The 27,151-nt window shown below is 44.7% G+C and overlaps 1 protein-coding gene across 1 annotated transcript in view; it reads left to right on the forward strand.

The window, feature by feature from the left end:
- The window catches only part of LOC112235859 (ephrin type-A receptor 6-like), a 214,589-nt gene that overhangs the window by 69,456 nt on the left and 117,982 nt on the right, over positions 1-27,151 (forward strand). The window contains exons 3-5 of the mRNA XM_042306434.1: positions 1,129-1,257; positions 1,430-1,648; positions 1,846-2,161. Of these exons, the coding sequence (XP_042162368.1) occupies positions 1,129-1,257; positions 1,430-1,648; positions 1,846-2,161 (664 nt within the window). The remainder of the gene's footprint in view (positions 1-1,128; positions 1,258-1,429; positions 1,649-1,845; positions 2,162-27,151) is intronic.

A 27,151-nucleotide genomic window follows, 5' to 3' on the forward strand; every position in this document is an offset into this window, starting at 1 on the left:
TGAGTTGTGGAGAGAAGAAGGGGTTGTTTTTCTTCTCTACACTTGGTGCTGCTGTGTTTTGAATGTATTAGACAACAGACACCATATAAAGCCTTTGTTGGTTTAGGAGACAGGGTTGGGAGTGACACTAGACCATCTATTCCATGCAAGTACTACTTATTTTTATACAACACTATTGAGTGAGATGATCTGCCCAAGGACAAAGAGTTTGCGGAGGTCAAAGTGCATACAGAGGTCAGAGTCACATCAGCCACATGTCTAGACTGAAGGGCAAGTGTTGTGCTGTTGTTGAGCTGATTTAAAACCATTTTCCTCAGCAGGTAATTTGATTCTGGGAGCTTGGTGATAGGTGGTCCAGGGTCGCTACAGCTGTCACACACACACACTCCCTGTTTGTGCGTGTCAGTGTAATAGAGGGTAGAGCCAGGGAGTTGGGGCTAAACATCTCCATTAGGTTTCAATTCTAACAACACAGAGGCAGGTGACCTGTGACCTCATGAAGCACTTACAGAGCTTTCACCTTTGTCATATGACCTGGGAGTCACAGAGCTGGGGTACAGGTGGTTAGAGACAGTTATTATCGGTTTAGTAACGTTCCTGTTCCTTTTACTTTCTAACGCTGGACAGCTTTTCACACTATATATACAGTGGGGAGAACAAGTATTTGATACGCTGCCGATTTTGCAGGTTTTCCTACTTACAAAGCATGTAGAGGTCTGTCATTTTTATCATAGGTACACTTCAACTGTGAGAGACGGAATCTAAAACAAAAATCCAGAAAATCACATTGTATGATTTTTATTTGCATTTTATTGCATGACATAAGTATTTGATGCATCAGAAAAGCAGAACTTAATATTTGATACAGAAACCTTTGTTTGCAATTACAGAGATCATACGTTTCCTGTAGTTCTTGACCAGGTTTGCACACACTGCAGCAGGGATTTTGGCCCACTCCTCCATACAGACATTCTCCAGATCCTTAGCAGCTCACTAACATTACCTTTTTTCCTCCTCTCCTCTCCTCTCCTCTCCCTCTCCTCTCCTCTCCTCTCCTCTCCTCTCCTCTCCTCTCCTCTCCTCTCCTCTCCCTCTCTCTCCTCTCCTCTCCTCTCCTCTCCTCTCCAGTGGGATGCTATAACAGAGATGGATGAACACAACCGTCCCATCCATACCTTCCAGGTGTGTCACGTGATGGAACCCAACCAGAACAACTGGCTACGCTCCAACTGGATCTTCCGCCAGGCCGCACAGAAGGTGGGTTGGGGTTTTGATAGATGGCTCAGTAGGTTGGAGAATGGTGCTGGTAACACCTGGTTTGTGGGTTTAATTTCCACAAGGGACACATATACTAACCAATTGTATTTCCTGTAAGTGGCTTTGAATAATAGATCAGCTACTGTACTTGACTGTTTATTATTTATCCAAGGTGTATGTGGAGCTGCGGTTCACTCTGAGAGACTGTAACTCCATCCCCTGGGTGTCTGGGACCTGTAAGGAGACCTTCAACCTTTTCTACTATGAGACAGACGAGTCCCACGGGGTCAAGTTCAAACCATCCCAGTACACCAAGATCGACACCATCGCTGCAGACGAGAGCTTCACTCAGATGGATCTGGGAGACCGCATTCTGAAGCTCAACACAGAGGTCCACTTCATTTCATTCAATTTCAATAATATGTGATTTATTTCTAGTCTGTTTCTGCTCCCTTGCCAACTCCTATTGTTTGGCATGACAATTTCCTACAAGGGGAAATTGTGCAGGCACTGCATACTAGGGTTTAATTCAATTAACTTTCCTAATCCCCAATGGGCAATCATTGTTCATGTGAATTTTTTCTATAGGTGCGGGAAGTGGGTCCTATCTCCAGGAAGGGTTTGTACCTGGCGTTCCAGGACATTGGGGCGTGCATCGCCCTAGTCTCAGTCAGGGTGTACTATAAGAAGTGTCCCTTCACCCTGAGGAACCTGGCCTCCTTCCCTGACACCGTGCCCCGGGTCGACTCCTCCTCCCTGGTGGAGGTCAGGGGGGCGTGTGTGGAGCATGCCGAGGAGAGGGACACGCCCAAACTGTACTGCGGCGCTGATGGTGATTGGCTGGTGCCTCTGGGGAAGTGTGTCTGTAGCGTGGGCTACGAGGAGATGGACGGGGCGTGTTTCGGTGAGTGACATGATTTGATCTGTCCACCTTTCTTTTTCTCTCCCTCTCTTGATTTCAATTCAATTCAAGGGGCTTTATTGTCATGGGAAACACATGTTAACATTGCCAAAGCAAGTGAAGTAGATAATAAACAAAAGTTAAATAAACAATACAAATTAACAGTAAACATTGCATTCACAAAAGTTCCAAAAGAATAAAGACATTTCATATTATGTCTATATACAGTGTTGTAATGATGTGCAAATGGTTAAAGGACAAAATGGAAAATAAATAAACATAAATATGGGTTGTATTTACAATAGTGTTAGTTTTTCATTGGTTGACCTTTTCTTGTGGCAACAGGTCACAGATCTTGCTGCTGTGATTGCACACTGTGGTATTTCACCCAGTAGATACGGGGGGTTTTCAAATTGGATTTGTTTCCAAATTCTTTGTGGATCTGTTTAATCTGAGGGAAATATGTGTCTCTAATATGGTCATGCATTTTGCAAGAGGTTAGGAAGTGCAGCTCAGTTTCCACCTCATTTTGTGGGCAGTTTGCACATAGCCTGTCTTCTCTCAAGAGACAGGTTTGCCTTCGGCGGCCTTTCTCAATAGCAAGGCTATGCTCACTCAGTCTGTATATCCTCAATGATTTCCTTAATTGTGAGTCAGTCACAGTGGTCAGGTATTCTGCCGCTGTGTATTCTCTGTTTAGTCTGTTTTGTTGTAAATTCTTTCCAATGTGTCAAGTAATTCTCTTTTTGTTTTCTCATGATTTGGTTGGGTCTAATTGTGTTGCTGTCCTGGGGCTCTGTGGGGTGTTTTTGTGTTTGTGAACAGAGCCCCAGGACCAGCTTGCTTAGGGGACTCTTCTCCAGGTTCATCTCTCTGTAGGTGATGGCTTTGTTATGGACGGTTTGGGAATCGCTTCCTTTTAGGTGGTTGTAGAATTTAACGTCTCTTTTCTGGATTTTGATATTTAGTGGGTATCGGCCTAATTCTGCTCTGCATGCATTATTTGGTGTTCTACGTTGTACACTGAGGATATTTTTGCATTATTCTGCAAGCATAGTCTCAATTTGGTGTTTGTCCCATTTTGTGAGTTCTTGGTTGGTGAGCGGACCCCAGACCTCACAACCATAAAGGGCAATGGGTTGTATAACTGATTTAAGTATTTTTTGCCTAATTTTATGTTCCTTCTGATGGCATAGAAGGACCTTCTTGCCTCGTCTCTCAGATTGTTCACAGCTTTGTGGAAGTTACCTGTGGCACTGATGTTTAGGCTGAGGTATGTATAGTTTTTTGTGTGCTCTAGGTCAACGGTATCTAGATTGAATTTGTATTTGTGGTCCTGGCAACTGGACCTTTTTTGGAACACAATTATTTTTGTCTTACTGATATTTACTGTCAGGGCCCAGGTCTGACAGAATCTGTGTAGCAGATCTAGTTGCTCTCTGTGTGGCTTCCTCTCCGTCTCTGTCCATCCCTCCCTCTCATGATCTATTTCCCCATCTCAGTAGCCCCCCACTCTCTCTCTCTCTTTGTTTACCTCTTTCCAACTCCCTCATTCCATGTATTTACAGTACTGCATACTGTGTCGTATTTAATCTGAGTCATTTCTGAAGCTGTATGATATGAATACAGCTTAGCGAATGATTTATGTTGATCTCTGATTCATGGCTTTAGGTTGTTATGCTTGTGAACAAGAGGTTGGACACAGTACCAGTGTCTTAAGGCTCTTCATCAGCCGTGCTGACCTGCAGGGGGATTATATATGGCCTAGATTAATGTCCAGATTTTCATATCCTCATATCGTCCTTCGATCATACCGAGATATACGGTATTGCCGGCTTAGGGGGCACCAAATAAAAAACACAAAGAAGCCCATTGGGTATCTATTTGTCACGTTCGTCGTAGTGAGAAGACCAAGGCGCAGCGTGAATTGAATACATGTTATATTTTAATGAAGACGGACAGTAAACAAACTACAAAAACAACCAAATGAACGTGACGCTATACTACAAACGTGCAGACACAGGCAACTAGACATGGACAATAATCCACGAAATACCCAAAGAAGATGGCTGCCTAAATATGGTTCCCAATCAGAGACAACGGTAAACAGCTGCCTCTAAGTGAGAACCAATCTAGGCAACCATAGACATACATAAACACCTAAATGGTAAACAACCCCATAAACATACAAAACCCCATATATAAACATACAAAAACACATACATCACCCATGTCACACCCTGACCTAACCAGAATATATAAAGAAAACAAAGAATACTCAGGTCAGGGTGTGACACTATTACTAGAATGCAAACAAAATTAGCACAAATAATAGAGATTTTCCTTGGAGGCTGCTAGATAAATATGTGGCCCGTTTCAAGAAACTAGGTGTATGTCGCATGTCACGACTTCATGTGAAATAAATGCTTGAATCCCCCCTAGCAAAGCGGATGGGTCACTATTGTCTTGACATGTACACATGTTCATGAAATACAATAGATAGCCGTAATCACCTCCAGACACACCTAGCTAACTTGATGGGTCATGTAATCATCTGGCGAAGTGGAGTCTTTTTTGTTTAGACATGTAGCTTGCTAGCTAGCTAAACGATTAACCATAATCCCAACCCATAGCTACAGTACAAACGGATTGTCATAGCTAGCCGCCATTCATGAAATGCTGTAGTATGAATCTGCAGGTAGCTAATGCTAACCAACTATTGTAGGTTCAAGTTTAGATAGCTAGCTAACATTAGGCTGTAACTAGCAAATGAGTTTCTGTGAAATATGTATTACGACATATATCGTAACGTTAGCTAGCGAGCCAGAAAGCTAACATCCACTAGCTTACACTACAGTTTAACTTGCAATGAAACCAACTTTCTTGCAAAATTAGACACATAAAATATCTGAAATGTAGCTGGAACCGTTGTATCAAGTCACTCCGGTTCACACTGACGTGTGCAGAAAGTAGTCCATCACAACTTTTTCCCACTGATCTTTGTCGACAGCGCCTGATAAATTCAGGGCAGCATTGTTGTTGAGAGCAGTAGCAGCCCTTTTGCAGTTCTCCATGGCTAATGTTCTACTGTATCTTTCAAATAAGTGGCAGTAGCAAGGATTATCTACACATACTGAGCAGCTCATTTTATAGACAGAAGCATGCTACATGGCAGACCAATCCAAACTCATCTCACAGCATGTCCAGCCCATCCATTATCTTAGCCAATCCTGGGCAATCCAGCCCATCTCGCTCCTCTCCCTCTCTCTAACTCTCTCCTCCCCCTACTCTCTCCCTCTCTCCATCTCTCTCCTCCCCCACTCTCTCCCTCACCTTCTCTCTCCTCTCCCCACTCTCTCCCTTCCTTAAACTCCCTCCTCATCTCATCTATGTCTGTCTGTCTGTCTGTCTGTCTGTCTGTTACTCTGTCTGTTACTCTGTCTGTTACTCTGTCTGTTACTCTGTCTGTTACTCTGTCTGTTACTCTGTCTGTTACTCTGTCTGTCTGTCTGTCTGTCTGTCTGTCTGTCTGTCTGTCTGTCTGTCTGTCTGTCTGTCTGTCTGTCACTCTGTCTGTCTGTCACTCTGTCTGTCTGTCACTCTGTCTGTCTGTCACTCTGTCTGTCTGTCACTCTGTCTGTCTGTTACTATGTCTGTCTGTTACTCTGTCTGTTACTCTGTCTGTTACTCTGTCTGTTACTCTGTCTGTTACTCTGTCTGTTACTCTGTCTGTCTGTCTCTGTCTGTCTGTCTGTCTGTCTGTCTGTCTGTCTGTCACTCTGTCTGTCTGTCACTCTGTCTGTCTGTCACTCTGTCTGTCTGTTACTCTGTCTGTCTGTTACTCTGTCTGTTACTCTGTCTGTTACTCTGTCTGTCTGTCTGTCTGTCTGTCTGTCTGTCTGTCTGTCTGTCTGTCTGTCTGTCTGTCTGTCTGTCTGTCTGTCTGTCTGTCTCTGTCTGTCTGTCTGTCTGTCTGTCTGTCTGTCTGTCTGTCTGTCTGTCTGTCTGTCTGTCTGTCTGTCTGTCTGTCTGTCTGTCTGTCTGTCTGTCTGTGTCTCTCTCTGTATCTCTCCATCCCTCACTTTTATTTGTTATCCTGCGGTATCGGTGTGGTGCAGATAGGCAGAGCCACAAGCAGCTCTACAAAGCCAGATGTGTCATCCTCTATCCTTAATTATCCTGCCATCCCTCCTTCTCTCTCCTGTCACCTCTCCTCCTCCTTCCATCTCTCCTCCTTTGTACCATCCCTCCCACTCTGCCATTCAGATGAGAAGTAATGTGAGGGGCTCTGGCTGTGTGAATCTGATTTGCAGTGGGTTGGTACAGCCTGAACTGTGGAACAGTAGGGGAAAGATGCTGTGTGGAACAGTAGGGGAGATATTCTGTCAAAATAAATTAAAAAATATTGACTGCTATCGTGCTCTTTTTCTCTTTGCAGATGAGAGCATGAGGTATTAGTGTACAGTACACTTGGTGCTAGACTATGTTAGGGTAATGTGAGAGTGAAAGCTAGGGGTGTTGTCATCTCTCCGGATGTTTTAGGGGTCTGTCTGTAGTCTCAGCCTGCTGCCAGTGGCCATGTTGAGAGGATGTAATACAACTGACTGGGGAGGGAGACCTTTCTGTCTGTCTGTTGGTCCTCTGAAGCTGCTTTAAAGCCTGCCTGGCATCCAACCCAATGCTTTGTGTGTGTGTAGGTACTGTAAATGAGGGCAGTATAGTCAGGGGTCTCCGGCTGTGATCTGAGTCAAGGGCCAGGACACCTCACTGTCAGGGATTACCTCTGCTGAGGCTGGCCAGACAGCGGTTTGATCCCTGGACTGTCTGTCTGATGGTGGCTCTGGGTTGTCACTCCTTGGCTCCACTCTATGAGACATGGGGTGACACTAACAGAACTGGTTCAGGGCTATGCAACTGCATTTTATGTTTCTATCCATCTCAGAAGAGGATCTGCTTTAAGTTTTAGACAAAGTGCTGTATTTACACATTTCAAATAAAGGCATTGTATATACACACAACACTCCCCCTGTCTGCCCTTAACTCTGATGGGAAGGCCAGCTACAGCACCCCCCTGGTGTGGGGGAGGAAAGGGCACTGACCCGTGGCCAGACTCTGGACCTGTCAGTAGGGGGAGGTTGGGTCAGAGACCGGGGGTAGGGGGAGGTTGGGTCAGAGACCAGGGGTAAGGGGAAGTTGGGTCAGAGACCAAGGGTAGGGGGAGGTTGGGTCAGAGACTGGGGGTAGGGCAAGGTTGGGTCAGAGACCGGGGGTAGGGGAAGGTTGGGTCAGAGACCGGGGGTAGGGGGAGGTTGGGTCAGAGACCGGGGGTAGGGGGAGGTTGGGTCAGAGACCGGGGGTAGGGGGAGGTTGGGTCAGAGACCGGGGGAGAGAGTGGGGGTAAGGTCAAAGCCATCTGGGACTAAAGATGTAGCCTCTTCTCTCGATCTCCAGTGTTCCCTCAGTCTCTCACCCACTCATTGTTCAGAGATGTCCTCTGCCCATGCAGCTTTGGGTTGTCATCAGAAGTAGTTGATGATGATTCATCTGTGGTGCAGATCTGAGAGGTTCACAGCTGCATGTACAGCTGCTCAGCAATCAGCCAGATAACATTTCACTACAGCTGTGATCAGAACTGAATTTCTAGTGCATTTCTTTCTTCTTCTAACTTTCCCCAATTCTTTACAGTCTATTGTAGCTTGGCACACCAGAATCGTTAAGATCTATTTTTAAGATCTGAGAGCAGGGATACTTGTAGATGCTGATAATGCAGCAGAGTACCTTTGCTGTCTCTGCTGTCATGTACGGTGTACCCTTAAAACTGTGTCTGTCTGGGTTCCCGCCGACACTCCGCCCGACTGTCTGGCTTCCCGCCGCATTTCAGGGAGCCCTGCTTGTCTGAAGAATTACTGAGCTCCCAGTTGACTGCTATCCTTACTCGACCCACAACTATGAGTTTACTGAGAGGAAAACAGAGAGAGATACACAACTCTGAGACATTCTGTCTCTGGTCTAAACTCTGATCATCCATTACACTAAGGGTAAAGGAGATTCACCACATGTTTATGCTAATGTTTGAGGACATTACCTGAATTTAAACAACTCAAACATGAATATATCTCTCTGTTGTGTTCCAACTAGAACGCCTATTCTCCCTCTCTCTCTCTCCATCCCTCCCTCTCCATCCCTCCCTCTCCATCCCTCCCTCCCTCCCTCTCCATCCATCCCTCCCTCCCTCTTTCCCTCTTACTTTAGTAGATTTAACAGTTGTGTTAGTCTTTGCCCTGTGGGCAAGGTGATGTGTAGCCATTATAAAGCCATGTCAGCCCTAAACTAGGGCCTGCTCATTGTTCCAGCAGTCACACAGTAGTTATTTAACCTCCACGCTGCCTGGTCTGCCGCAGGGATTCCAGGGTGTCAGGAGGACCAAACGCTAATACATCAGTCCCACATCACCTCGACTCAACACACTCTTATGTACTATATAGTGCATTCGGAAAGTATTCAGACCACTTGACTTAATCCACATTTTGTTACAGTACAGCCTTATTTCCTCATCAATCTACACACAATACCCCATGATGACAAAGCAAAAACATGGTTGTTTTTTTATTTTGCCCCCCAAAAAAAGGAGACATTTACATAAGTATTCAGACCCTTTACTCAGTACTTTATTGAAGCGGCTTTGGCAGTGTTTACAGCCTCGAGTCTTCTTGGGTATGACTCTACAAGCTTCGCACACCTGTATTTGGGGAGTTTCTCTCCCATTCTTCTCTGCAGATCCTCTCAAGCTCTGTCAGGTTGGATGGGGAGTGTCGCTGCACAGCTATTTTCAGGTCTCTCCAGAAATGTTTGATCAGGCTCTAGCTGGGCCACTCAAGGACATTCATAGACTTGTCCCAAAGCCACTCCTGTGTTACCTTGGCTTAGGCTCATTGTCTTGTTGGAAGGTGAACCTTCGCACCAGTCTACGTTCCCCCTGTGCTCTTGAGCAGGTTTTCATCAAGGATTTCTCTACACTTTGCTCCTTTAATCTTTGCCTCGATCCTAACTAGTCTCCCTGTCTCTGCCGCAGAAAGAAATCCTCACAGCATGATGATGCCCCCACCATGCTTCACCGTAGGGATGGTGCGAGGTTTCCCCCAGATGTGACGCTTATTTATCATTCAGGCCAAAGTGTTCAATCTTGGTTTCATCAGACCAGAGAATCTTGTTTCTCATGGTCTGAGAGTCTTTAGGTGCCTTTTGGCAAACTCCAAGCGCAGAGTCTTGGTGTTTCCAAACTTCTTCCATTTAAGAAAGATGGAGGCCACTGTGTTCTTGGGGAACTTCAATGCTGCAGACATTTTTTGGTACCCTTCCCCAGATCTGTGCCTCGACACAATCCTGTCTCTGAGCCCTACGGACAATTCCTTCAATCTCATGGCTTGGTTTTTGCTCTGACATGCACTGTCAACTGTGGGACCTTATATAGACAGGTGTGTGCCTTTCTAAATTTTTTATTCAATCCATTTTAGAATAAGGCTGTAACGTAACAACATGTGGAAAATGGAAGGGGTCTGAATACTTTCCAAATGGACTGGAGATAGAGGCCTTCTGACACAAGATTTTGAGCATAGTCACAGATCATTATAAGAGAGCTATCTATAGGGTCAATAAAAATGTATCAGCTTAAACTCCCCCAATCTTAACCCCACAAAACTGACTGAAGGTCAGTGTCAAGGGGCAACTTCCTCCTCCGGGTCCACCACAAGGCCACAATCCTGTTAGTGTAGGCAGCGACAGAAGCAAAGGAATAACAGCTACAAAGTAATGTTCTGACAGCTCACACATTGCCCTGCAACACTAACTTAAGCCATGCCGGTTCCCTTCCTCTCTCTCTCTGTAAGCCTCTATGGGAAAATGATTACTGTGCATTGCCGTGACATTTCATTTCCCATCTGAATATGTGAGGTTTTCAGCTTCCATTATACTGGGATCTTGTAGTTTTTCACCACAATTATCAACACAATGCTTAACCTTACTGGTTGTAGACTTCAGCCGAGGCTCCTTTCCAGAGAAAAGATTTCCTGAGCTGCACCGCTGCAGTATAGAGACATAATTTATAACAGATCTGTCTCTGTCTCTGCAACACATTGATCCAGCTGAGGTATAAATCACAACAACACTGCTCAGATGGAGTTAGTGTCGGAGATGTTATTTTTTCCGCACACAACTTTCAACAAGTTTAGTAGAGAAAAGTTCAGGATGTCAACATAGCCTTCACATGTTGGAAGTGTGACTGCAAAGTATTTTATCAGTCAGTTTTATCTGTGTTAGACTCTACTTTCCTCTGTTGTCAGTGCTGGGGCTGTGTGTGACCTGCCAGGTGTGTGTGTGTGTGTGTGTGTGTGTGTGTGTGTGTGTGTGTGTGTGTGTGTGTGTGTGGTGGATCAGTAGGCCTCCACTCCTATTAGCTCTTCAGCCTTACAGAGAGTGAGTGACTGAGTGAGTGCCGGACAGGGGCTGTAGTGATGGATAGGACCAATGTCCCACCGCTGATCCTATATGACAACATCACTCACTCTACAGGAGACTTATTGAACCCTGAGTTAATATCAGACACACACACACACAAACAGAGAAGCTATCTGAAGAGACACATGGCAGGAATCTTGGTGTGACATTTCAGGGAAGGAGTGTTGTGGTGTAACAAGCATCGGCCTGCCGCTTATTTGGTCCAGTCTTGAGAGACCTCTCATGTGTTAGAAACACACACACACTGGCTGGTTCTCAAGGACGAACTGGAGGTGTATCAGACACAGGAGCTTGGAGAGCTTTTTATCATGCATCAGCTCTCTCTGTCTGTCTCTCTGTCTCTGTCTCTGTCTCTGTCTCTCTCTCTCTCTCTCTCTCTCTCTCTCTCTCTCTCGCTCTCTCTCTGTCTCTCTGTATCTCTCTTTCTTTCTGTCTCTCTCTCTCTCTCTGTATCTCTCTTTCTTTCTCTGTCTCTCTCTCTCTCTCTCTCTCTCTGTCTCTCTGTATCTCTCTCTCTCTCTCTCTCTCTCTCTCTCAGAGGAAACAAAATGTTGGCATTCTGAAGCAGATATGATTTTAGTGTGAGAGTATTTGCAGATGGGAATGTGTGCGCACCCATGCATTAAATGTGTATGATCTTAAATGAGAAGATATTGCTTCTTTGTTGTTATCGTAAACATTAGATGATGTATCTAATGTGTATTATATCTCTGCATATGTATTGGAGGTCTCTTTGAATGCTTACAGTATGCAAATGTCTCTCTTCATCGAGCTGTTATTAGTCTTACAGTCTCCAGTTGAAAGGGATTGAGCTCAATTAACAAGACAAGAATAAAACTACAGTTTATCCACCAGTCTACACACACACACACACACACACACACACACACACAGTCCAAATGAAAACCTCAGTTAATGTTGTGGTTTAGGTGTTCATACATCTCCATAGCACTCAACTGAATCACCAACTGACAGTTCCAGTGTTAGAGATTCAACTGTAGGGATCTTCTTCAGTTCTATTTCTTTAACTTGTACTTCTAGGTCCTCCGTAAACAACAGTCATGAATCTATCCTACCCCTCCCTGAGGCTCAACCAGCTCACCTCTCATCCTCTATCCCTCACTTCAAACCACTTACATCATCCAGAACATCCCAAACAACCATATGTTCTCTCATGTTTTCTCCCTCTCAACTCTCTAAACTTGTAATTGAGGACAAATGCAGAGAGTCTCATGCTGTTAATTAGGCCTGTGTGGGAGGGGTTTACCCAGCACCTAGAGATCCACAGTGTGTTATCTTCATCTGATAATCTAAAGAATATATTATGCAGATTACTGTCAGCAAGCTGTACGCTGCACCAAGTTTGCGATGTGAACTCTCTGTGACTTCTGCCTCTTTCTTTCTTTCCCACTGTTACTTCAAAGACTACAGTGATCAAAGACGGGAGAAAAAAGTATCCCCTGAGGTACGGCGGCGCTCGCAAACACGTCCTCCGTCACACCGAGCTGCTCTGCGCCGCGCTGCGTTCACTGAACAAAGGCAGCGCAGGTTCTGACGCGTTTTATATTTTACCAACATAAGTCCTGTCAGTCGCGAAACATTTCAATTGATTGTTTTGGGTTGTTTCTATTTTGAAATGTAAGCCGTGACACTGAATAAGTCATTAAAGAAGACTCTGTGTGTGTGTGTGTGTGTGTGTGTGTGTGGTGTGTGTGTGTCTCTCTCTGGCCTAGATAACACAGATCACAGGTCTGTATGAACGAAGACCTAGGTTGTCATAAATTAAAGAGTGCCTAGAGGACGAGAGGGAGAAAGACAGCAATTTGTGTCACCCCATATGAGATTTAACACAATGACGGCCAACGCAGGGTTTGATGACAGGCCTCGTATATGATGTCTATATCCTGCTCAGTGACAGGTCTGGAGAAAACACTGGAGATAATAGCTTGTTTTGTCCCTCAGCATTAGACATACTGCTTTTACACCCTCATGTCCAATCATGTAAATACTCACATAGCCTAATGTGATATCCCTGTTTTAGAAGCAGACTTTAACATGCGATTCCAATTCATGCTGGGATTTTAGGCTGGACTGGAGTAAACTGGCCTGGTTAAGCATCTTTTTCAATTCCCTGACAGCCGTGACATCAACACAATGCTTAACCTTACTGGTTGTAGACTTCAGCCGAGGCTCCTTTCCAGAGAAAAGATTTCCTGAGCTGCACCGCTGCAGTATAGAGACATAATTTATAACAGATCTGTCTCTTAACCCTCTCAAGTCTACCCTCTTTCCTCTCACTGGTCAGCACCATCCTTCCGGCTCTCCCTTCATCGCTACCTCTCTCCCTCCTTCCCCCGCTATACCTTATTCTGTCCATCCTGTTCTCCATCCATCCCTCCAGTCCTCTAGTTGGCTGGTAGCTGAGCAGTGTGAGAGACAGTGAGCAAAGGACAGAGTTTAACTAGCAGTAGGGGTCCCTCAATCTGACTGTCCAGCCTTCTCTGCCTGGACAAGCACGTTAGTTACGCTGGCGCACACACACACACACACACACGCACACGGCATCCTGTGGCTAGCTCTAATTCAGCAGCTCAGTGCAGTAACAGATAGCAGTAAGTGGGTCAGTTAAACAGAAGGTGTGGTGTCAGAAAGCCCTCCCCTACAGGGTCGATTTACTGTGAACTCTGACTGACCCTTCTGAAGCAGCGCTGCACAATGGTTCTAATTCAGTTTGGCCGAAACCGTGTGAATTATGCTGGCAACTGTATTGATATGGGTGAGAGAGTGTTGGGCTGGGGTGGGTATGTACGGCATGTTGGATAACATTGCCAGCTATAATTTTAGTCGGACATTGGTTTAACTGTACAGTGAAGCAGGGCTCATAGTACTAAGATTAAAAATTATTGTTGTTTGAATTTCACATTTCCCCAAACTCTTAATCTGTTCCATAGCAAGGCCAATCAGCAGAATGAGAGAATAGTGTCAGAGGTAGGAGAGTTTAAACTCTTATTAGTCTGTTTAACAGAAACTCTGTGCTGTATTTTACACCCTTGAGGCGTGTTCGGCTGGCGGCTAGCTGCAGTCGGCAAGGTGAACTGAACGAGTGAGTTCGCGTACTCCCGTAACAGATTTGCTTGATAAATTGAAAAAAATACCTTAAGTAAATAGTACTGTTTGTCCATTTTGAGATGCTGTAGCCTACATCTACTCTGTCACCACACATCTACTCTAATATCACCACACATCTACTCTAATATCACCACACATCTACTCTAATATCACCACACATCTACTCTAATATCACCACACATCTACTCTAATATCACCACACATCTACTCTAATATCACCACACATCTACTCTAATATCACCACACATCTACTCTAATATCACCACACATCAGAGGAAATGTGGAGGAGTGTGCATGTGTGACAGATTTAAAGAGACAAAGAAGAGTTTTATTTCTGTGTGATTGTGCTGTCTGTGTGTTTTATTATTCCTCACAGCTGTGGTTATTAGCTAGCACATCCCAGGCTTTCCATTCAACTGATATATGGTCATTGACCAGACAGAGGGGGGGGGGGGCGACATACAGGCTGATTGATTGAAGGCATTTAATTCGGCATTGATCTGACTGTACATCTCCAAAGCTATTTAAAGTGTCATTATTCAGAGCTGTGACCAAGTGTCTCTCCCCTCTCTCTCACTCGCTCCCTTCCTCTCTCCCTTGGTGTCTCACCCCTCAGTCACCCTATGAGACCCTGGTATGAATAATGTAGCATTAAGGGACGTGATTAGCTCCATGTGTGTGTGGACAGGGTGTTAGGGGCCCGGTGGTGTTGGCCCCTGGCCTCAATACCAGACAACCGTCTGTCTGCTGTCACACACACACACACACACACACACACACACACACACACCTGACAGAGTCACAGACCAGACCCTGCGGAACTGTCTTGTTCTCTCTCTCTCCATCCCTCTCTCTTCCTCTCTCTCTCGCCCTCACTCTCCCCCTGTCCCTCTCTACTGTCTCTTTGTCTCTTTCTCTCTGTCTCTCTCTCTGTCTCTCTCTCTCTCACACCACACACACACACACACACACACACACATAGACATAGAGGCCTCTCATCTAGTTACTATGATGAAAGGGTAATTTGAAAGGGTTAATTTTATTTTTTGTGTGTGTGTGTGTGTGTGTGTGTGTGTGTGTGTGTGTGTGTGTGTGTGTGTCGGCTCACTGGTGAGGTCTTGATTTAGCTCTATTTCTTAAGCAGAGTGAAGGTTTATTTTTCAGATATGTCATGAATGAATCAGTAGAGGATGGTTAACCTCATCATTACACCATAGAGGTCAATACTGACACTAATACAGTTGCTAGTAAAATTCCTCTCCTTGTCTCTCTCTCTCTTTATCATCTCATTTAAGTGCTGTTCTTTTTAAAAACTTTGTTCAGTAACATTTAAAGAAAAAAGAGGGCAGTTAGATGTTCTCACATACAGCATCCCAGTCTACACTCTTACAAAAAAGGGTTCCAAAGGGGTTCTTCGGCTGTCTCCTCTGTGGAAAGAGTTCTACATGGAACACCAAAGGGTTCCCCTATGGAGACAGCCGAATAACCCTTTTAGGTTCTAGATAGCACCTTTCTAAGAGTGTAGGGAGGGGAGATTTGAACAGCATCCATCTTCTAGCCTGTCTGGTTTGTCTGTGTGATACCAGTCTGATAGTGATGTCAGCGAGAGCTGATGTTTTACAGAAGGAATCTATTACAGTATCGACCAGACGGGTTCTTAGGCGGCAATGAGAATTCCTCATCTCTCTCTCTTCTCTCCTGGATATGGAGAGAGGGATGAGGTGATGGGTGGAGGAGGAATAGAGGAAGGATAGGACGGGAGTCTGATGTGATGGAGTCGATGGAGGGAAACACACTGGGGAGATATGCTAGAGAGCTATAGGAGGTTCTGCTTTACAGTCGGGTCTATAGTGGTCTTATAGGAGAGTGGACAGGGAAAGCATGAGTGGGAGGATTTATATGGAACACTCTCGGCAGGTGTGTGTATATGTGTATGCGTGCGTCCGAGCGTGTGTGCGTGCGTGTGTGCAAGCTTGCGTCCTTCCTCTCTTCTCTCCTTCTCTCTGTCCTCCTTCCCTCCTCTCTTGTCACTGTTTGTTCCTCTCCTCTCTGGCATTTCTCTTCCCTCCCAGCCACGCCTGCTAATTGGCTGGCCTGTCGGAGGAGCTTGACAAGTTCTTACTGTCCCTCTCGTTTACTCTCCGCTTCAATCTGCTTCATTAAAAAGTTTATAAAACAACTTTGTTTGGAGATGAGCCATTTCACATAAACTACCTCAACTGTGATGCTGTGTGTGTTTGTTTGTTCATCCTCTCTGATGTATGAGTGAGTGTGTTCCCATTCCAGTTTGGTGCAGCTTTAAAACAAGAGGTGTTTTTCTTCATCTCTATGTGGACATGAGAGCCACTGACAGCTACAGACACATCACAGACTGACTGAAGCTGAAGCTTTTACTACTGACTCAGCAAGAAGAAAGTTCTGATGATATAAAACTTCTGTTTCTCCTGTCATAACTTTTTGGAGAACTTGCAGAATGCTTTGTTGGCCAATGAAAGTGTGCTTTGTGTTTTTATGCTAGTATCAGGTGTGTTTATCTCTGTAGTTGAAGTTCATTCCAGCAGCCAGTACTAGTACATCCTCTCCAAGCTGAGTGGATCCCATTCCATCCCACCCCATCACCCTTCATCACATCCCACCCATGACATCTCATCACATCCCACCCATCACATGTCATCACATCCCACCCATCACTTCTCATTACATCCCATCCATCACATCTCATCACATCCCACCCATCACATGTCATCACATCCCACCCATCACATCTCATCACATCCCACCCATCACATGTCATCACATCCCACCCATCACATCTCATTACATCCTCACATCTCATCACATCCCACCCATCACATCTCATTACATCCCATCCATCACATCTCATCACATCCCACCCATCCATCACATCCCACCCATCACATCTCATCACATCCCACCCATCACATCTTATCACATCCCACCCATCACATCCCACCCATCACATCTCATTACATCCCACCCATCACATCTCATCACATACCACCCATCACATCTCATCCCACCCCATCACATCCCATCACATCCCACCCCATCCCATCTCATCACATCCCACCCCATCTCATCCCATCTCATCACATCCCACCCCATCACATCTCATCCATCACATCTCATCCCATCACATCCCATCACATCTCATCCCACCCCATCACATCCCATCACATCCCACCCATCACATCCTACCCCATCTCATCCCATCCCACCCCATCACATCCCATCACATCTCATCACATCCCACCCATCACATCTCATTCCACCCCATCACATCCCATCTCACCCATCACATCACATCCCATCACATCTCATCCCACCCATCACACCTCATCACATCCCACCCCATCACATCCCACCCCATCACATCCCATCTCACCCATCACATCCCACCCCATCACATCTCATCCCACCCATCACACCTCATCACATCCCACCCCATCACATCCCACCCCATCACATCCCACTCCATCACATCCCACCCCATCACATCCCACCCCATCACATCCCACTCCATCACATCCCACCCCATCACATCCCACTCCATCACATCTCATCACATCCCACCCCATCCCACCCCATCACATCTCATCCCACCCCATCACATCACATCCCACTCCATCACATCTCATCCCACCCCATCACATCTCATCCCACCCCATCCCACCCCATCACATCCCTCTCCATCACATCTCATCTCACCCCATCACATATCATTCCACCCCATCACATCCCACCACATCCCACCCATCACATCCCACCCCATCACATCCCACTTCATCATATCTCATCCCACCCCATCACATCTCATCCCACCCCATCACATCCCACTTCATCACATCACATCCCACCCATCACATCCCACCCATCACAACCCACCCCATCACATCCCACCACATCACATCTCATCCCACCACATCACATCACATCCCACACCATCACATCTCATCCCACACCATCACATCTCATCCAACCCCATCACATCCCACCCCATCACATCACATCTCATCCCATCACATCTCATCCCACCCCACCCCATCACATCCCACTCCACCCCATCACATCCCATCCCCATCACATCCCACCACATCACATCTCATCCCACCCATCACATCTCATCTCACCCCATAATATCCCACCCCATCACACCCCACCACATCCCACCCCATCACATCACACCCCACCACATCCCATCACACCCCACCCCACCACATCCCACCTCACACACTGGGTGTGTGTCTGTTACTCCTACATAGAAAGTCCTATAGTATAGGAGGCCTGAACCACACAACCACCACCTGTCTGTTGTCATGTGTGAAACAGGGGAGGGCAGGGTAACTAGTGTGAGATTTAATGAAGCTGCCATCTAGCTAATTAATAACTTTCTCTGCTCAGTCATTAACAAGCTTTTTTGGGGGGAGAGGAACTCAAATTGCCTGAGTTTTCATTTTGCTCTGGCAGTGCAGGTGTGTGTGTGCATGGTGCTGTCATTCTATGGTAATGATTTCAACCCCTATTATCACCCCTCTCTCCGTCCCTCTCTCCATCCCTCTCTCCTTATCTCTCGCTCCTCTTCAAGCAACAAGCTCTCGCAGAATCTGACGTTTTTCCATTTACGGCAGATTTTGAAGGTTAAGTGTAGTTATTCATTCTGAATGGTTAAGTTAAGGGTTAGGTTTGAGAAGGTAGATTATGTGTGCCAAGCATTGGGATTGAACATGCAACCCTTACGCCTATCCGCCATCCCTGTCCACAACGCCCAAGCAAAACCCAAGCCCACGTGATGGTAATAGTGCTCACTGTTGCCCCTAGTAGCCGGTTTTGAGGTCATCTCCCGACGTCCTGCTTATCTGGACGGACGTTGAATTTCGCAGTGGATCTTGAGTGACCTGGCTGCGTCAAGGCCTTCTCTGCCAACCAGGCATGTAAAATCTCTCTTATTCTCTCCCCTTCTCCCCTCCGTGCCCCAGACAATCTTCCTATGACAGAGTATGATAGACAGGCCTCTTACTGAGGGGCATTTAGTGGCGACAAGCCAAATTGCACACCCCACCTGTGTGTGTGTGTTTGTTTGTGTGTGTGTGTGTGTCCAGCTGTGATGGTGACACCTGTAATTTGGGAGCTGGCGGTCAACATGATTAAAGAGCCACAGGAAACCTTCACACACCCAGTTCATGTGGCACAGACAGGACTCTACTGACACACAATGTAGTTCCACACAGAGTCTGAAGAAAGACCTTGGATAGGATGTTAACACACAGACTAGTGTTGTCGCCATACCAGGATTTTGACTTAGATACCGATACCAGGTACTGTTGTCACGATACCAACATTTTACACAATATGATACCAAGCCAAGTATCACGATACTGAGTACTATGGTGGGAAAACACTTGTTCCTGTTTTCTAAACAATCTAAATACCTGAAACTGAAATTCACACTTCTACTCAATACAACACGTTAAATTTAACTGCACACTGTTCGCTGTATAATAGAATGCTGCATAGAATGTCTGATTTGCTCATATTTGCAAAGGCCTGTGATTTAGCTGGAGGAATGGGAGGAAGGAGTGTACATGCATAATGATCTGCATGTCATTGTGTCAGGAGAAAACACTGCATGAAACCTTCTTTAATCTTCAGTTTACAGACACACACACTCTCTCTGTCTCCCTCATTCTCATAAACACCCCCCCACTCTCTCTCCCACAAACACACATACAGCTTTTAAAACGTTAGGCACCAAACAGAATTTTAAGGAGCACCAGAAAAGGCCTATTTGAAAATAACCTTTTGAAGCACATCTCATGAGAAGCAGATTTTTTTCCTTTCTTCCTGTGCCAATCAAATGTCAAGTTACCAGGTTGTTAGCTAGCTAGGTAACATGACTGATAAATAGCGACCCGAGATTAGTATTATTTTTTTAATTTGTAAAAAAAAAAAAAACTTTTCTCCCCAATTTCGTGGTATCCAATTGTTAGTAGTCTCATCGCTACAGCTCCCGTACGGGCTCGGGAGAGGTAAGGTCGAAAGCCATGCGTCCTCCGAAACACAACCCAACCAAGCCACACTGCTTCTTAACACAGCGCGCATCCAACCCGGAAGCCAACCGCACCAGTGTGTTGGAGGAAACACCATGCACCTGGCAACCTTGGTTAGCGTGCACTGCACCCGGCCCGCCACAGGAGTCACTAGTGCGCGATGAAACAAGGATATCCCTACTGGCCAAACCCTCCCTAACCCAGACAACGCTAGGCCAAATGTGCATCCAATTGTGCAACCGGGAGGCCCCACGAACCCAGAGTCTCTGGTGGCACAGCTAGCGCTGCGATGCAGTGCCCTAGACCACTGCGCCACCCGGGAGGCCTTCAAGATTAGTTTTAAACGGCCGTGACATGGTTTGTGAAAGTATATAAAACGTTTGCAAATCCCAATAAAAAGTTAGCTCTGATAATATTGATTTAACTGTTTAGGCTAGAGACTAGACCTCTGGTAATATGGGTCATATTGTTTTAACTGTTTAGGCTAGAGACTAGACCTCTGGTAATATGGGTCATATTGTTTTAACTGTTTAGGCTAGACACTAGACCTCTGGTAATATGGGTCATATTGTTTTAACTGTTTAGGCTAGAGACTAGACCTCTGGTAATATGGGTCATATTGTTTTAACTGTTTAGGCTAGAGACTAGACCTCTGGTAATATGGGTCATATTGTTTTAACTGTTTAGGCTAGACACTAGACCTCTGGTAATATGGGTCTATTTAACTGTTTAGGCTAGAGACTAGACCTCTGGTAATATGGGTCATATTGTTTTAACTGTTTAGGCTAGACACTAGACCTCTGGTAATATGGGTCATATTGTTTTAACTGTTTAGGCTAGAGACTAGACCTCTGGTAATATGGGTCATATTGTTTTAACTGTTTAGACACTAGACCTCTGGTAATATGGGTCATAGACAGGCTAGACCTCTGGTAATATGGGTCATATTGTTTTAACTGTTTAGGCTAGAGACTAGACCTCTGGTAATATGGGTCATATTGTTTTAACTGTTTAGGCTAGAGACTAGACCTCTGGTAATATGGGTCATATTGTTTTAACTGTTTAGGCTAGAGACTAGACCTCTGGTAATATGGGTCATATTGTTTTAACTGTTTAGGCTAGAGACTAGACCTCTGGTAATATGGGTCATATTGTTTTAACTGTTTAGGCTAGAGACTAGACCTCTGGTAATATGGGTCATATTGTTTTAACTGTTTAGGCTAGAGACTAGACCTCTGGTAATATGGGTCATATTGTTTTAACTGTTTAGGCTAGAGACTAGACCTCTGGTAATATGGGTCATATTGTTTTAACTGTTTAGGCTAGAGACTAGACCTCTGGTAATATGGGTCATATTGTTTTAACTGTTTAGGCTAGAGACTAGACCTCTGGTAATATGGGTCATATTGTTTTAACTGTTTAGGCTAGAGACTAGACCTCTGGTAATATGGGTCATATTGTTTTAACTGTTTAGGCTAGAGACTAGACCTCTGGTAATATGGGTCATATTGTTTTAACTGTTTAGGCTAGAGACTAGACCTCTGGTAATATGGGTCATATTGTTTTAACTGTTTAGGCTAGAGACTAGACCTCTGGTAATATGGGTCATATTGTTTTAACTGTTTAGGCTAGAGACTAGACCTCTGGTAATATGGGTCATATTGTTTTAACTGTTTAGGCTAGAGACTAGACCTCTGTAATATGGGTCATATTGTTTTAACTGTTTAGGCTAGAGACTAGACCTCTGGTAATATGGGTCATATTGTTTTAACTGTTTAGGCTAGAGACTAGACCTCTGTAATATGGGTCATATTGTTTTAACTGTTTAGGCTAGAGACTAGACCTCTGGTAATATGGGTCATATTGTTTTAACTGTTTAGGCTAGAGACTAGACCTCTGGTAATATGGGTCATATTGTTTTAACTGTTTAGGCTAGAGACAAGCAGTTTTCTTTGCTGTAAAGCTGAAATCATGCCTGTCGCGAAGCGGTGCTCCATTTTCCCTCTGACACTGAGGATGCATGAAAGTGAACTTGCAAAGTCTACTCTGACTGGTCTGTGCTCTTGGTTACAAGAGGCAATGAAATTATACAATGTATCAACATTCCTCGCTTTGCGCGCTGCTCCAATGTGACCAATGTACAAATCACTGCTAAATGACATTAAGAAAACAACTGACAGAGGAATAGATGTGCATGAGGAGCGGATGGAGAGAAGCAGGTAAGTGAGGGCTGGTATGGGATACGGTTGGCTGATTTACAGCTGCCACACCTGATATGTGCTTAGTTAAATAAAGGGGAAATACAAATAAATACATGAAAGTGAAGTGGATATTATTGGACTAGTGCATACAAGAGACTAGTGGCTGTTGCTTGAATTTATAGATAAAACTGACTTTATAAACATTTTATAAAAGGAGCCAGCGGGTTCTTTATATCGGTAGGGCTGGAATATGTGATAGTATCATATGAAACGGTACTACTGTATATTAAAATGTTGGTATCATAAGTATCATGACGTTTTGGTACTGTGATATTACTGTGATACCGGTACACAGTGCAACACTAATACCAGGTTAAGTGTATTACTCAATACCATTACTATACTCAATACCAAAATGATACCAAAATGATACCACAGCAAAAAGTCACAGAATGGTACTTGATCCAAACCAGATAAACTCAGCTACTACGCTCTTCAATCATTGGGCATCTTTTGAGTTCGTTTACATTCTGTTTTTACATCAACATTTTTCAGAGACAGCCCATGTATGCATGAATGAATTAATTCTACAATCATACAATCAATTTCACTTTGTTTATAGAAATCTAACTACAACATTTAATGGGAATAGTTTATTTGAATAGTACATCTCTATTGATAAACTGGGTAAATCAAGATGTATTCTAGGCCTATTCACACTACAGGTGAATGCATATTCAATAGGAGTTTGTGCATGCATTGAGTTATTGAGCTTGTTTTGGCCGATTTCATGGGGCTACAGAAGACAAACAATCTGTTTCTCTTCCATTTGTGACTTATTTTATTGTACTGATCAGCTACATTTGCATAGAAATATCTTATTTTATAAAAGTGTGCGCTGTCTCTTTAACCAGTAATGACATTCATGAGGCAAGAGGTGGGCAGCCTGTTGAAGCAGTGATGCCAATTTAGCAATTTTGTTGTTAGATTTAGCAACTTTTTAGACTACAGCACCGAGCAACAAATTTAGCTACTTTTAAAAATGTATTTGGAACTTTTAGCAACTTTTGAAAAGTGACTCAAATGCTAAAATGCAGCATTTTCCCTCTAAATGACACAAAAACCATTTTCTCTGTGACACGCGGTCACAACACACGCGCCTGGCTGCAAAAGTGCATTGTGAGTGACGTCAGCAGCAGGCGCTCAACACGTGCACCAGCAGCAGCAGGCCAGCAGCAATTTCAACAAATTGCAAATCATTGTTGGCTGACTGCAGCAGAAGTACGGGTTCGACGAGCCAAACCCAATGAATATAGTTGGTCAAGAATGTTTGATCTTGAACAGAACTTACAACATTAAACAACATGTCTCAATCAAAATTTTACAGCCAGAAGTACAGAAAAAGAGTGGGACTCTGTACCTGAACAAGTGTCAAATCATATTTTTTGCCGAGATGGCCAGTCAATTTGAGTAACGTTATTGTGTATTCTATTGTGTATGACGCAGTTTTATGTTATCACGCAATGACATCCCAACGTCATTTAGCAACTTTTAGCAACAAATCAACCTGCCTCTAGCAACTTACCCTGACAATTAGTTGGCAACAATGTGTTAAAGCCCTATTGACACACACAGTCAGTTCTCTGAGGCAATAGATACTTTTTGGGAGAGACATGAGAGGGAGACCGATTTTAAGTAAATGAATAATGTTTTGGTAGCAATCAGCTTTGAAATCAGTATATTTTGCTTTATGGTTTGCAAACAAAGTACTAGGGTGGTGCATTGATGTTAGCTTTAGCTATTAGCTTTAGCTGTCAGCTAGCAAGGACATTTACCATTAGCTTCCAGCTTTGTAGACTATCTTCTTCCATTGTAAAGTGTTCTAGCCTGTATGGACATTGTTTTGCGGACAGTAATTAACAGTCTCAACATTTCTACAGGCCGTGTCACATTATTCATGTGTGTTAACTTGTGTGCAGCATGAGTTGGGAGCTAACATGATGCAGCCCAGACTCCTAGCGCAGCCTAGCAATGAGTAAGTGGAGCAGACACCGTGCACACTATAGTAAGGGGTCGGCTGTATTGATAGACAGGCTTGATCCGTGAGACATATCTGACAGAAGTAAGAAAAGTAACACAAATTCTAGTAACAAACTGTTTTTCATGTTCCAGTATCGAATAAATATCAAAGTTGACACAGACGCACACACATTCCTATTAGGTTCAATCTGATTTAATTCCTACGCCACCGTTCGTTCTTATCACACCCTATAAAAACAACGTATTAAAGCGGAATGAATATATTATTGAAGGATTTGGAAATGTAGCACCCATCAGCTCCTTTCCCCATAAGCGGTAATTGATATTTGAGGGTTGTTTTGCACCGAGCCTTTCTGAAATGAGTTTTACAGTGTACTGAAAAGAGCTGAGGCGGTTGAAATAGAATAGGCTGTGTGTTGGTGCATTAGAGAATGCGATTACCCAGACACGTAATGGACCAGTTATTAAACACTATTACACACTATACATCAGAGCTGCCTCTCAGGCACACACACCATACAGGATACTGTACTGCAGAGTGAGTGAGTGTGCGTGCTTGCATTCGTGCATGCGTTTTTGTTTCAGAAACAGAACAAAAGCTACTGTAAGCCAAGACGCAGGATTGAAAATTAGATGGGGAAATTAGACGCCCAATTGACGTTAATGTAAATGACGTAGCCGTAAATATGATGATCCCACGCGCATGTACTTTCTCTGTATTACATGATGTGTTAAGGTGACGTGTTTCATCTTAACGGTGTGGTAGACCTTGTGTTACATGGACTGACATTTTGTACCACTGACATTTGTCTACATCAGCTCCTTAAGTTGATTGTATTACCTCTCTAACACCAGCTTAATATGGTAAAGATGACTTTTAACAGTCTGCATGTTTTGTGTGTGTTTTGTGTTTTAGTTTATTAGGTACACCGCCCTGTTAACGAGTCACGTGGCCGTGGCTTGCTATATAAAGCAGGCAGACTGGCATTGAGGCATTCAGTTACTGTTCGATGGAACGTTACAATGGGCAAAACAAGTGACCTAAGAGACTTTGAGCGTGGTATGATCATCGGTGCTAGATGCACCAGTTCCAGTATCTCAGAACAGGCCGGCCTCCTGGGCTTTTCACACACGACATTGTCTAGAGTTTACTGAGAATGGTGCGACAAACAAAAAACATCCAGTCAGCCGCAGTCCTGTGGGCAAAAACAGCTGGTTTCTCGGCAGGATAGAACAGCAGCCTCTAGTAAGACAAGGGGTGGCGGTCTATGTATATTTGTAAACCACAGCTGGTGCACAAAATCTAAGGAAGTCTTGAGGTTTTGCTCACCTGAGGTAGAGTATCTCATGATAAGCTGTAGACCACACTATTTACTAAGATAATTTTTATCTATATTCTTCTTAGCTGTCTATTTACCACCACAAACCAATGCTGGCACTAAGACCACACTGAATGAACTGTATTCCGCCATAAGCAAACAGGAAAACGCCCATCCAAGTGGCAGTGCTCCTTGTGCCAGGGGACTTTAATGCAGGGAAACATTCATCCATTTTACCTCATTTCTACCAGAATGTTTAATGTGCAACCAGAGGGAAGAAACTCTAGACTACCTCTACACCACACACAGAGATGAGTACCAAGCTCTCCCTCGCCCTCCATTTGGCAAATCTGACCATAATTATATCTTCCTGATTCCTGCTAACAAGCTAAAAACTAAAGCAGAAAGCACCAGTGACTCGGTCAATAAGAAAGTGGTCAGATGAAGCAGATGCTAAGCTACAGGATTATTTTGATAGCACAGACTATGTTCTGGGATTCTTCTGATGGCATTGAGGAGTACAGCACATCAGTCATTGGCTTAATCAATAAGTGCATCGGTGACGTTGTCCCTACAGTGACCGTACGTACATACCCCAACCAGTAACCGTGGATTACAGGCAACATCCGCACTGAGCTAAAGGGTAGAGCTGCCACCTTCAAGGAGCGGGACTCTAACCCGGGAGCATATAAGAAATTCTCAGACGACGAACCATCAAACAGGCAAAAGGTCAATACAGGACTAAGGTTGAATCGTACTACACCGGCTCCGATGCTCGTCAGATGTGGCAGGGCTTGCAAACTATTACAGACTACAAAGGGTAGTAGAGACGCAAGCTGCCCAGTGACACGAGCCTACCAGAAGAACTAAATTACTTTTATGCTCACTTCGAGGCAAGTAACACTAAAACATGCATGAGAGCATCAGCTATTCCGGACGATTGTGTGATCACGCTCTCTGTAGCCGATGTGAGTAAGACCTTTAAACAGGTCAACATTCACAAGGCCGCAGTGCCAGACGGATTACCAGGATGTGTACTCAGAGCATGCGCTGACCAACTGGCAAGTGTCTTCACTGACATTTTCTTCCTCTCCCTGTCCAAGTCTGTAATACCAACATGTTTAAAGCAGACCACCATAGTCCCTGTGCACAAGAACATTAAGGTAACCGCCCCTACAGATCCCCAGATGATGTCATCCCTAATGGCACTTTCCCACCCAGACAAAAGGAACACCTCTGTGAGAATGCTATTCATTGACTACAGCTCAGCGTTCAACACCATAGTTCCCTCAAAGCTCATCACTAACCTAAGAACCCTGGGACTAAACACCTCACTCTGCAACTGGATCCTGGACTTCTTTATGGGCTGCCCCCAGGTGGTAAGGGTAGGTAACAACACATCCGCCCCGCTGATCCTCAACACGGGGCCCCACAGGGGTGCATGCTCAGTCCCCTCCTGTACTCCCCGTTCACTCATGACTGCATGGACAGGCACGACTCCAACGTCATCAAGTTTGCCGATGACACAACAGTGGTAGGTCTGATCACTGCCAACGATAAGACAGCCTATAGGGAGGAGGTCAGAGACCTGGCAGTGTGGTGCTAGGATAACAACCTCTCCCTCAATGTGATCAATTCAAAGGAGATGATTGTGGACTGCAGAAAAAGGAGGACCGTGCACACCCCCATTCTCATCAACAGGGCTGTAGTGGAGCAGGTTGA

This window comes from Oncorhynchus tshawytscha, linkage group LG26 (assembly GCF_018296145.1).
Source record: "Oncorhynchus tshawytscha isolate Ot180627B linkage group LG26, Otsh_v2.0, whole genome shotgun sequence".
NCBI classification, from domain to species: Eukaryota; Metazoa; Chordata; class Actinopteri; order Salmoniformes; family Salmonidae; genus Oncorhynchus; species Oncorhynchus tshawytscha.